Genomic DNA, 13,153 nt, shown 5'->3' on the forward strand with positions numbered 1-13,153 from the left:
CTGTTTTTTGAGTGTGATTCCACCCTCTTCCATCTTCATTATCTTGCCTCACTTTTGCATAGTTCCTCAATTTCTGTTTTTACATCTGTCTCTCTCCTCCACTCCTTTCCATCTTTACATTTGAGTCATTTAGCAGACGCTCTTATCCAGAGCGACTTACAGTTAGTGCATTCATCTCAAGATAGCTAGGTGAGACAACCACATATCACAGTCATAGTAAGTAAATGTTTCCTCATTTAAGAAGTTCTAAGCAAAGTTAATGCTAGAAGCAAAAGACAAGTGCAATGTTTTTACTCCATCACTATCTTTCCCATCCACCTCTCTACCCTGTCTCCATCTTTCCCATCCACCTCTCTACCCTGTCTCCATCTTTCCCATCCACCTCTCTACCCTGTCTCCATCTTTCCCATCCACCTCTCTACCCTGTCTCCATCTTTCCCATTCACCTCTCTACCCTGTCTCCATCTTTCCCATCCACCTCTCTACCCTGTCTCCATCTTTCCCATCCACCTCTCTACCCTGTCTCCATCTTTCCCATCCACCTCTCTACCCTGTCTCCATCATTCCCATCCACCTCTCTACCCTGTCTCCATCTTTCCCATCCACCTCTCTACCCTGTCTCCATCTTTCCCATCCACCTCTCTACCCTGTCTCCATCTTTTCCATCCACCTCTCTACCCTGTCTCCATCTTTCCCATTCACCTCTCTACCCTGTCTCCATCTTTCCCATCCACCTCTCTACCCTGTCTCCATCTTTCCCATCCACCTCTCTACCCTGTCTCCATCTTTCCCATCCACCTCTCTACCCTGTCTCCATCATTCCCATCCACCTCTCTACCCTGTCTCCATCTTTCCCATCCACCTCTCTACCCTGTCTCCATCTTTCCCATCCACCTCTCTACCCTGTCTCCATCTTTCCCATCCACCTCTCTACCCTGTCTTCATCTTTCCCATCCACCTCTCTACCCTGTCTCCATCTTTCCCATCCACCTCTCTACCCTGTCTCCATCTTTCCCATCCACCTCTCTACCCTGTCTCCATCTTTCCCATCCACCTCTCTACCCTGTCTCCATCTTTCCCATCCACCTCTCTACCCTGTCTCCATCTTTCTCTGTCCTCTTTTCCGCTTTATTCATTCAGACTTCAAGTACTACTTTCACTAGAACACTTTAGGGAGAACAGCATGCCAAAAAAACAACCCACACAGTTACAGAGAACCAGCCACACACTGATATACACACAGAGATGCATACCCCCACATACCCCCAAAGCAGCAGTTACAGTAAATATTCACACGCTTATTTCATTTTTATGCTGCCACCCAGAGGGCTACAGTACATAGTCAGTAATCTGAATACAAGGACCACTTCCAGTATGTTTAAAATCTTATTTAGAAAATCGAATTATGGGATGACACTACGCTCTCTCTCTCCCCTGCCTCACCCTTCACCCTTTAGAAATATTTTCCAACCAAAAGGGATGTTAGTTGACACCGGCAGGTCACATTATGGCTCTGGGCAACTTCTGGGAAAGGTATCTTATCAGAGCCTAACACGCGGCAAAAAGCATTAAGACTAGTGACTGGTGTTAAATGTTTAACTGCTTCAAAGTCACAAACCCCATTGAGTTCTGTTCTTCTCATAGACTCTTGTGTGTTTGTTTATGAGCATTTCTGCCTGTCTGCGTGTGTGTGTGTGTGTGTGTGTGTGTGTGTGTGTGTGTGTGTGTGTGTGTGTGTGTGTGTGTGTGTGTGTGTGTGTGTGTGTGTGTGTGTGTGTGTGTGTGTGTGTGTGTGCGTGCGTATGCGTGCATGAATAACTTGTGTATTTGTATCGGCACTCATTTTGTACTGGTAGCCTGTTGATCAATTCTGTTAAGTTTACTTTGTTTATCTGCTATATTCTCATGGTTACGGGCAGACTTAAATAAGCTTTAGTCGGGTCATGTAGGCTACTAACTAGTCTGCGGGTGTCTTTTTCAATAGCACTGCTGCCCTCTGCTTCTAGGCAGGAGCACTGTACTTTGGTGAATCCGCCAGAGGGGGAGAAAAGGAAAGGCAGAGGTGAGGAGAGTCAACAGCAACAGATTATATCGTTGATAGTGAGTTTTACATACGCCATGAGGAGAGAGTCATATTTCACCTTCTAGCGCTGTGATGCTATCTGTAGTTGAAGAAGCTGATCCAGGCAACTCAGCCAATAAATGGATATATCTAATAGCTCATCTCAGCTTGAGTAAGGCTGTAGGGTTTGACCATGTGAAGTTGGGGCTAACATGTGACAAATTATAATCTTTTACAAATAGACCTCAGAAGAAAAAAAAAAACGTGCATATTCAAATAAAATAAACAGTAGGTACCTGGCACAGCATATCTTATGTCTTATCTCCAACCAAATATGGCAAGTTTGGCAACCAGGTCATAAACTCTGACACATGAGCTGAATGAATAATAATGAAACATGTTATCCATTCTCATGTAGTCTAACCACAATGGAGAAGTTATGTTATTAGGCCAGGGGTATTCAACCGGGGGTCCGCGACCCCCTATGGGTCCACGAAGGTACTGCAGGGGGTCTGCTAAAATATATAAAATACAAACATTTCTTTCAGTGTTTATTTTTTTATATATCGCTAGCAACATACCTACAGTAGAAAACATTATTTCTCAACTCATAATATTGAGCAAATTACGCTCACTGGAGTATCTGACATAGGCTTTGAAAAAGCACCCGCGAATAGGCTACCAGTGTGGGAAGTGCCGCTGGCTGCTGGTAAGCTTTCTTGACTTGGACTTAGGCCTATATTGGCCTAAACAACTGCTCTTATTGAAAATGGGTTTGGAGTTACCTTTCTAGATAATAGGCTATGTTAGAGTTTACACTTCCTCTTCTAATTAGAATGTGGGAGGTCAAAATAATGAAAAACGATCTTCCAAATCTATTCATTTTAAAGCGTTGCTAACTTCTTCTTGCTATTATCATTCACCTGATGATAAGACAAGACACGTGAAAAAATAAATAATGATGGGGGTCTCTGTGTCACCGTATGCCTGGGAGGGGGTCCCTTGGCAAGAAAAGGTTGAAGACCCCTGTATCTACAGCAGGGAAATAATTCTGCAGCAACAGAATTATTATGTGGATTATAATTAATGGACATTTTTTGTAGGGGTTGATAAATGTTCCGTTAGGGCAAATCAAGTCTGACATTTTTAAGTGGAAATTACAAACTTTAGCCTTTTTAAACCATGAATACAAGTAGACATTGCAATACTAACTTATTAGAATCACCCACCACCACACAATTCGGCAATTGAATAAGATTGTCAATTCACGTCCAGTCTCCATGGCCTACCAATTCACAGCTGTACAGATGTGTTATGAATTCATCTGATGGAGAAGAGGCGTTCATTGTTCAGTGAGAAAGGAAGAGGCGAAGCGAAAGGGTTGATGCCGCGTTCACAACAACTGGGAACTCGGAATAATACAGGTCAAATCATGACGTCAGTGATCTTCATGTCAGAAAGTTGGAGCCCTAGAAAGAGGCCCGAGTTCCCGAGTGGAAATTCGTTCAAAACGATTTTTCCCAGTGAGAGAGAGATTTCCGAGTTCGGAGCTCCCAGTGGTTTTGAACGCGGCAATACTCCGCCCAAAATCTGTCCACGAAGTGAGGAATTCTTGAATGGAGGTCAATGTAATTGCTAATTTTCTACGCGAGGCTTTTTGATCGAATATAAGTTTCGTAATGGTTAGGTTGTTACGAATGCACTGATATAAGTGGACGCACGTGACATTTCGGCAACTTGGAAAAAAACGACTATATTTATATTGAGTTGTGCGCGTTCACTCGCGTATCTGCCCTCTCATTGGCTAGAATGGTCCCACCTGATATTGACTCCTCCCGTCTGCCTTCCATCTTTGAGGACATGTATTTCCATTGTTCAGTCATTTGTTAGAGCGGTTACTCGACTATCTTGTCAATATAATATATAATCTTTGGTTCAGTGAAAAAGCTGGAGCTTTGACGTCACACCACTATTTTCCGCAGGATTAAAGATGGCGCCGCATCATGTACTGAAGTGCTGTCAGCGGAGTTTAGCTTGGATACCTGTTATTTTCATCAACCTGGTCGTTGGCTGGTCTTATTATGCATACGTCGTGGAACTCTGTATCTGTAAGTATAAAATGATCGTTTTTGGATGGTTAACGGGGTTTGTTTCCTCATTGAAAAAAAGTTGCCTGACTGCTTGCTTGCCCAGCTGGGGGATGTGTAGGACTCGGGGAAAAACTACAGAAACTTGGTGGGACGAAAACAGGTCGATAATGTCATGTATGGCTCATCGTCATCATAGTCCAAGTGTGCAAATGATTAGTTACAATGTAACACTCGATAGTTGAGTGAAATACTACTTTGTTGCGGATAGCCAATCATGCTCATAGATAGAAGCAACTGTTCCTAGAAGGAAATAGAAAGACACATTTGCAGGTAACTACACTGAGTATACCAAACATTAGGAACACCTTCCTAATATTGAGTTGCACCCCCCTCTCAGAACAGCCTCTACGAGGTGTCGAAAGCATTCCACAGGGATGCTGGCCTATGTTGACTCCAATGCTTCCCACAGTTGTGACAAGTTGGCTGTCCTTTGGGTGGTGGACCATTCTTGATACACACAGGAAACTGTTGAGCGTGAAAAACCCAGCAGAGTTGCAGTTCGGTGCGCCTGGGACCTACTACCATACCCCATTGAGACACTTACATTTTTTGTCTTGCCCATTCACCCTCTGAATGGCACACATACACAATCCATGTCTCAATTGTCTCAAGGCTTAAAAATCCTTATTTAACCTGTCTCCTCCCCTTCATCTACACGGATTGAAGTGGATTTAACAAGTGAAATCAATAATCATAGCTTTTACCTGGTCAGTCTGTCATGGAAAGAGCAGGTGTTCTTAATGTTTTGTATACTCAGTGTATGTCCCAGATTGGAATAGAGAGGTGATTTTGGAATCATTTTGATGTCAGATCTCTTATTTTATTTAATCACATCTGCTGAAAACGTTCAACTATGGAAATTGTTTTTATCTGACCTTTGACCTAAATGATCTATTATTTTGACATTCTTTAGCCTAGGTCTCATTAAGGCTGTGATTCTATATTGGATTATGTGCCAATAATCTTCAGAGCCATTTGATATGAGGCTACTCTAGCCTCAAATACTCATATATAGTCCTCTGTAGCTCAATTGGTAGAGCATGGCGCTTGTAACGCCAGGGTAGTGGGTTCGATCCCCGGGACCACCCATACGTAAAAATGTATACACACATGACTGTAAGTTGCTTTGGATAAAAGCGTCTGCTAAATGGTTTATTATTTATTATTATTATTATATTCCCATACAGCTGACTCCTCATGTGAACCTCAATGTGACTAAACCTGTTTTAGCCTGTTTCTGTGGTACTGCTGCTGATGGTACAATGACATGCATGTCAGTCAGTCAGTGAGTGGCCGTAGTCAGGGGCATCCCTTCAGCAGTGCAAACAAAGCATTCTGTGATGGGTGGGTCCCCCGCTGGTAGTGCCAGGCTACTGCTGGGGGGTGAGAGGAGGGGGTCTGTAGATGTGAGCATAGTACTGCAGTACTGTAACTCCACAGACGCATCAATCAGATGCCCTCTCTAAACTCCTCTTCTCTCTCTCTCTCTCTCTCTCTCTCTGTACTTCTTTGTCTGTTTCAGTTACAATCCCAAATAATGCAGAAAAAAGTAAGTAACATTCAGAAACATTTGGTGCTTTCAAGATTGTCTTGTATCCACACACAATCTTGAACCCACACAAACTCTACTCATGAGTTCACATGACACTAATATATACTGTTGTGATTTAGACATGGTAAACAAAATACTTGTTTTGTATGGGATATAAAATTCATATTTATGTTCAACTCATGGATATACTTGCATTGTATTTGATAATTGCATTGTATTTGTAACTGATATGAATGGTGTCTCTTATCCTTGCTCCTGTTCTCCAACAGTATCATACCTGGTTGTCTTCCACCTGTTCTTCATCATGTTTATCTGGTCCTACTGGAAGACTATCTGCAGCAGGCCTGCCAGCCCCTCTAAAGAGGTATACAGAGTAGGGCTGACCCCATTTAGTCCACTGGTCGATTGTTTGGCCGGTAGGCTGTTGGTCGACCAAGTTATTAGTTTTGTCGAGCAGTGGCATATATATATATATATTTTAAAATGTATGGCACACGAGACACCTGTCTGATTTACGCCTGTCTGAGTGGACTAATCCATTGCGGAGGCACACCAGTATCACCAGTAGTACATTTACCATTAATTACCAGAATTTCTAATCTACAATGTTTGTTTGGTTATGGTAATTTCTGTTAATGCATTCAATATATTATTATTAGTCTTACCGTTGTCATTGTTGGAGTGGTCACGTTGTTTGCAGAGCGCACAACGTAGGCTACACGTGTGAGAAAAGGGTTTAGTTTTATTTCATTCCATTTACGAGTTTTGTTTGGAACGCTCTTGTCAATCTTGAGTAAGGACACGCACCTGACTACGCATAGAAGTATGCTTAGTCTACCTGGCCTGTGCGCAAATGTAAGCCTATAAATATGGCCATTTGGGGATCTGATACTATTTCTGATTGGCTTAACTCACCATCACTGTGGAGCTTCTCAAAGTAATTTTTTCTTCACCTCAAGTAAACAAAGTCTGTTTTTACAGCCATTGAGAATGACAATAGTTCCTCAATGTAGCCTATTTGAAAATCTTTCCAGCTCTCTTCCTTTCGATAACCGCTCCACATGAATGGGGAAAAATATGGCATGCTCTTATCCAGTGGAAACGTCATAAAATAGGCCTACCTGATTACTTCTTATCCCTTGCGCAAATATCCTACAGCTGTGTATGTCTGTCCTGAGCTCACTGGCGCAGGAAACTGAGGGCCCAGAATATTTTATACAATGTTGATACAATGTTTCAAGTTCCATACGTAGCCAATGTGATTTGTAGGATATTTATTTTTATCAGGTTATTTTTACATATGGGCAATGGCGATAGAAGTTGCTTTTAGATTTGTATCATTTTCATTTAGACATAATTTTGATTAACCACATGACATTGATTTTGAGATACGAAGACTTTATTATAAATGAAATGAAGCTGTTCCACAAAAATATGCATATGAAAATCATAACTGGCACGCAGATCAGTAGAAATGGTATGATATCTTAGCACTCCATATGGAAAAGGTTGCCGACCGCTGGTGTAGCCTATTACTGGCAACTTCAGGAGGGTAATGGAAGAATCTCGGCAGGAGGAGGGTCGGGTCGGGAACAGTTTTTTTTCTTCTTCTGGTTAGGCTATATTGATCTCTGGCTCCCTCTTTAGTCATCTGTGTGTCTGAATTTTTAATCTCAGTGCTTAAAGCATCAGACAAACTCAGTAGCCTACATATAGTTGATTTTATTCAAACATAGGGTGTGTCTACATGTGGAAAAACAGACGACTCTCGGTCGGCCAAGATTTTAGTCGGGGACAGCCCTAATACAGAGTGTGTATCTGTCTTTGTCGGTAGTACTAACTCTGCCTCCTGTGAGATGCTACACCACAATGCCACGTGGCCAGGGGAGTAGGCACTGGGCCGGGCGGTTCCCAAGGCACTCTGTAATTACACTGTACAGCACATGTTCACACAGGAGGGGGTGGGTGTGTATGTATGTGTGTGTGAGTGAGCATATGGTTGTGGTTTTGAAAGGGGGGTTACTCTGTCTCAATCTCAAGTTACTTGTTTCACATTTCAACTGGGCCCTAATTTCTAGATACATGACTACGGTAATAACTACGTTCTAACATACTTGGTGAAACACTCTCTGTTCTCCTGTCAGTTCTGTCTGGCCAAAGTGGAGAAGGAGCAGTATGAGAAGGAGGAGCCAGACACTCAGCAGGACATCCTGAAGAAAGTGGCCGTAGGATTGCCTGTCTACACACGCACAGGGACAGGAGGTGAGAATGCAATAGAGTCGAGATATAGTTTGAACACACACGCCTTGGATTTAAAGCTGATGATGATTGAGCAGGTGTATTGGTGTGTTCTCCACAGCTGTCCGGTACTGTGACCACTGTCAGGTGATCAAACCCGACCGCTGCCACCACTGTTCCACCTGTGACATGTGAGTTCAGTTAGTTCTGTCTCTGTGGGGTTCAGATGAGATGCACCATGGGATTTTATGTGGGGTCTTTTTAGGTGCTTCAACTCCAAAGTAATATACTATTTTCTCCTCCTTCCCTTGTTTTTTGTGCTCTGTCTCTCTCTCTCTCTCTCTCTCAGGTGTGTACTGAAGATGGATCATCACTGTCCATGGTATGTAATGCCTCAGTCCATTCTTGTAATATAGATGCTTAGCAACAGTACACTCCTTTTGTGTGTGAAGTTCTTTGTTCATACTGACTTGATAGTGATCGGATCAGTGGAGAGTTTAATCCTCTCCATTCTACTGCATCAGCATATTTGATCTGTCTGCCCTTTTTATTTGATGAAGTCACTGTTTGGTCTAGTACAGTAATATAAAAGGGATTACTCAGCTCTCAAACAGATCATTCATCACTTTATTTTATAGAGATTAGAGAATAGAGGCAACTAGTGGAGAAAGCAGCACAAGCCACATTTATCTCTCTCTCCCTCTGTTTCTCTCTCAGGGTGAATAACTGTGTTGGATTTTCGAACTACAAGTTCTTTGTCTTGTTTCTGGCCTACTCCATGCTGTATTGTGTGTTCATCGCTGCTACCGTCCTGCAGTATTTCATCAAATTCTGGACAGTAAGTACTACTGAGTAATACTGTGGCTGCCTTTCATTTCTTCCCTAGCCAGAGCTTAGTGGTTGAGTGTAAACACTGACAGCAGTAAGATCCCTGATCGCATGTTCCAATTAGCCAATACCCAAATCCTCTACATAATCCACCTCAAGCTTGAGCAGTCTGCATGTCAGATTTTTATTTGTATATCTAATCACTGTAAAATAGTTGCACACTCAATTTCTCCACTAACAATCTGTCTCTAATACTTTGCCTAAAGCATTGCCGAAGGAGATCTGTTGGGGATTGTTCTCAGGTAAAATGCAAGATTGTCACTATTTGATCGTCATGGTTAGTCAAAAAGTAAGGTTGCGCTTCTTTGATAAGCCTATTGCCACTAATGGTAAGTCACTGTAAGGTTGGATAGAGAAGCTCCACCCATAATGGCATTCACAAGACTTCTGTCTCTCAGATGTACAAATTGCTGTTGAGGGATTCTCTTCAGTATGTGTCAAACACTGTTGTCTTGCAGCATAAGCTGTTGTCTGTTCCTCCTTGTGTGTTAAGACTGGGCTTCTGTCCTTGTCTGTGTTGTATGCTGCCTTGCTTGTGACAATGAATGTCCACTGTCATCTTGACCAACTGAGGCCCAGTGTGGAGTTGGACAGGATTGGTTGTTTAGCATGTCCTATTTTGCATATTGAAATCACAGACAACCAAAGGTCTGTACTGTATTTAGTACCTTCTGGAGCCATTCACTGAACAGTCATGTAGGCTAAGCTTCTGCTACTACAGAATGAGGTCGTCCATTGTCACTTATAACTGACTGATGTCACATCCTGTGTGTCTGTGCAGAAGGTTAACATTACTACTGTATGCTTCTGGTGAAAAGTATGACATCACTAATGGCTCTCCTCTCTCTTCCCTCTCAAGAATCAGCTGCCTGACACTCACGCCAAATTCCACGTGTTGTTTCTGTTTTTCGTGGCGGCCATGTTCTTCATCAGCATCCTGTCGCTTTTCAGCTACCATCTCTGGCTTGTGGGAAAGAACAGAACCACCATAGGTAGCTGCCATGCCTCACCATGCTGCAACACAAAACATCTCATCCACTATTGTCTTTATTGTTTGTTATAGTATTAGTTTATGTATTCTTTTATTTATTTTTATTTTTTAATTTAGAGGCTTTCAGGGCTCCTGTCTTCAGAAATGGCCCAGACAAGAATGGCTTCTCTCTGGGCTTCAGTAGGAACATGGCGGAGGTGTTTGGAGACCAGAAGAAGTACTGGATGTTTCCCATCTACACCAGGTGAAAACACCAAGTTGACTATCCACCTATTTTGTTGGAGCTTTAGAATCCAGAAAATCACATTGTAGGATTTTTAATGAATTTATTTGCAAATTATGGTGGAAAATAAGTATTTGGTCAATAACAAAAGTTTCTCAATACTTTGTTATATACCCTTTGTTGGCAATGACACAGGTCAAACGTTTTCTGTAAGTCTTCACAAAGTTTTCACACACTGTTGCTGGTATTTTGGCCCATTCCTCCATGCAGATCTCCTCTAGAGCAGTGATGTTTTGGGGCTGTCGCTGGGCAACACGGACTTTCAACTCCCTCCAAAGATTTTCTATGGGGTTGAGATCTGGAGACTGGCTAGGCCACTCCAGGATCTTGAAATGCTTCTTACGAAGCCACTCCTTCGTTGCCCGGGCGGTGTGTTTGGGATCATTGTCATGCTGAAAGACCCAGCCACGTTTCATCTTCATTGCCCTTGCTGATGGAAGGAGGTTTTCACTCGAAATCTCACGATACATGGCCCCATTCTTTCCTTTACACGGATCAGTCATCCTGGTCCCTTTGCAGAAAAACAGCCCCAAAGCATGATGTTTCCACCCCCATGCTTCACAGTAGGTATGGTGTTCTTTGGATGCAACTCAGCATTCTTTGTCCTCCAAACACGACGAGTTGAGTTTTTACCAGAAAGTTCTATTTTGGTTTCATCTGACCATATGACATTCTCCCAATCCTCTTTTGGATCATCCAAATGCACTCTAGCAAACTTCAAACGGGCCTGGACATGTACTGGCTTAAGCAGGGGGACACGTCTGGCACTGCAGGATTTGAGTCCCTGGCGGCGTAGTGTGTTACTGATGGTAGGCTTTGTTACTTTGGTCCCAGCTCTCTGCAGGTCATTCACTAGGTCCCCCCGTGTGGTTCTGGGATTTTTGCTCACCGTTCTTGTGATCATTTTGACCCCACGGGTGAGATCTTGCATGGAGCCCCAGATCGAGGGAGATTATCAGTGGTCTTGTATGTCTTCCATTTCCTAATAATTGCTCCCACAGTTGATTTCTTCAAACCAAGCTGCTTACCTATTGCAGATTCAGTCTTCCCAGCCTGGTGCAGGTCTACAATTTAGTTTCTGGTGTCCTTTGACAGCTCTTTGGTCTTGGCCATAGTGGAGTTTGGAGTGTGACTGTTTGAGGTTGTGGACAGGTGTCTTTTATACTGATAACAAGTTCAAACAGGTGCCATTAATACAGGTAACGAGTGGAGGATAGAGGAGCCTCTTAAAGAAGAAGTTACAGGTCTGTGAGAGCCAGAAATCTTGCTTGTTTGTAGGTGACCAAATACTTATTTTCCACCATAATTTGCAAATAAATTCATAACAAATCCTACAATGTGATTTTCTGGATTTTTTTCCTCAATTTGTCTGTCATAGTTGACGTGTACCTATGATGAAAATTACAGGCCTCTTTTTAAGTGGGAGAACTTGCACAATTGGTGGCTGACTAAATACTTTTTCCCCCCACTGTATACACACACACACACAGTTGAAGTCGGAAGTTTACATACACTTAGGTTGGAGTCATTAAAACTCGTTTTTCAACCACTCCAGACATTTATATATATTTGCGAGAGAAAAAAACATATGGGGGATTGGAAGTGATGCAGACAATTACATTGATTGAAGTTACAATCTATCTGCAAATTAAAGCTGATCTACCCCCTAAAAAAAAACAACGTATTAACGTATTCTACAAAAAACAATATCACTCCCTATAAACACAACCCTATGGAACAATCCTTGGATAGCTTTTCAGAATTCACAGATAAATTGTTCTCTCTTCTCTCCTTTCTCTCCGTCAGTCACGGGGATGGACACAGTTTTGTCACCCGGTTGCTGACCTTAGATCCTGAGCAGATAGCTGTGGGCCTCCAGATCAACGGCAAAAGGTTATTTATGGATTCTCGGGCTGATTTCTTTCATTCCTGATTCAGTAAAATGATCTCACTTCATTTATTAATTTTAATCTCTTTCTTGTCCTCCAACAGCTCTGTAGATGGTCTGACAAGCCCCAAGCATGTCCTTGGCAACAACATTAACCACATTGAGGACCATCAGGATGGTATGTAGCTTTCCCATAGATCCCCTGTAATGTCAAGTAGCCCTGTGTCTGTGTGCTGTCTGAACCTTGAACCATTGTGTTTCAGACGTAGCCCAGACGGTCACTGTCACCATGGAGAGTGAGTCATAGACAGGTAAGCCTATGGATGAGTTCTGCTGAAATGCGCGCGTTTCCTGCAGACCTTAGAGAGGAAACTGATGACCACCAGGTGGCTCAAACGGCCAGTTTAGACATCTGCCAAGAGACAACTGAGCCATTAACTGTGATGCCTTCCAACCAGCAGCATCTTTGTCTCTACAGAAACCAGCCTTTTTATCATCACCTGCAGTACCCCTAATACCATGGACAAATGTCAAGTAACAGCTCTCGTATAGCCATCATCTTCTCTATTGTTATTCTTACGACCACCAAACAGCATCCCTGTTACGACGGACAAAACCTGGACTGTCATGGACACTACATCTGTCACCAGAGCATTCATCAGCTTTCAGTTTCCATCCTCACCAAACACATGCAGACGCGTCGTCTTTGTTGCTAAGCAAAGACACACAACAATCTTTATTTGTATTTTTTGTAACTATTATTAATCTCTGGAACTGCTCTGTTATTCAAGCCAAAAAAAGAATGCTCTTTGCACTAGATTAGATAAGTGCAGAACCGTTATACGCTTCTGTTAAATCAGTATTCACTTGCTTTATTGGGAAAAAAAAGGAAGAGAGTTCACTGTGTCTTAGCACAGAAAATCTGTTACTGGTTTTGATTTGATTAAACCAAGGGGATCCAATGTTGTCTTGAAGCCCTGAAGGTCATGAGCACTAATGTCTCAGTTGATTGTAGCGTGTGTACTATATGCACTTTCCACTTGAACCCTGTGGCGGGCGCTAAGCATATCCATTGATGTCAACAGGACAGTTGGTTTATAC

The 13,153-nt window shown here is 42.6% G+C and overlaps 1 protein-coding gene across 4 annotated transcripts; it reads left to right on the top strand.

The window, feature by feature from the left end:
* The first annotated feature begins 1,983 nt into the window (after window positions 1-1,983).
* Window positions 1,984-12,931, top strand: LOC121541915 (palmitoyltransferase ZDHHC20-B). Of its 4 annotated transcripts, none has more exons than XM_045207983.1 (14): window positions 1,984-2,062; window positions 4,045-4,170; window positions 5,735-5,761; window positions 6,034-6,128; window positions 7,909-8,026; window positions 8,124-8,193; window positions 8,352-8,384; window positions 8,720-8,840; window positions 9,097-9,132; window positions 9,750-9,882; window positions 9,999-10,125; window positions 11,971-12,057; window positions 12,157-12,230; window positions 12,316-12,931. In XM_045207983.1, exons 2-14 carry the CDS (start codon window positions 4,053-4,055, stop codon window positions 12,357-12,359), a joined length of 1,083 nt encoding a protein of 360 aa, XP_045063918.1. In that variant the 5' UTR covers window positions 1,984-2,062; window positions 4,045-4,052; the 3' UTR covers window positions 12,360-12,931. The 4 variants fall into 4 exon arrangements, with proteins under 4 accessions (XP_045063918.1, XP_041707239.1, XP_041707240.1 ...); XM_041851305.2 differs by lacking the exon at window positions 1,984-2,062 and having other exon boundaries at window positions 3,958-4,170; window positions 12,316-12,363; window positions 12,531-12,931; XM_041851306.2 differs by lacking the exons at window positions 1,984-2,062; window positions 9,097-9,132 and having other exon boundaries at window positions 3,960-4,170.
* The last annotated feature ends 222 nt before the right edge of the window (window positions 12,932-13,153 follow it).

The sequence above is a fragment of the Coregonus clupeaformis genome, chromosome 27 (genome assembly GCF_020615455.1).
Source record: "Coregonus clupeaformis isolate EN_2021a chromosome 27, ASM2061545v1, whole genome shotgun sequence".
Classification (NCBI taxonomy): Eukaryota; Metazoa; Chordata; class Actinopteri; order Salmoniformes; family Salmonidae; genus Coregonus; species Coregonus clupeaformis.

Bases quoted from the DNA above. Each gene is read 5' to 3' on its own strand.
- LOC121541915 (XM_045207983.1), top strand. From the start codon at position 4,053: ATGGCGCCGCATCATGTACTGAAGTGCTGTCAGCGGAGTTTAGCTTGG. The intron at 5,762-6,033 runs GTAAGTAACATT...GTTCTCCAACAG, and splicing joins CCCAAATAATGCAGAAAAAA to TATCATACCTGGTTGTCTTC. The intron at 8,841-9,096 runs GTAAGTACTACT...CTTTGCCTAAAG, and splicing joins ATTTCATCAAATTCTGGACA to CATTGCCGAAGGAGATCTGT.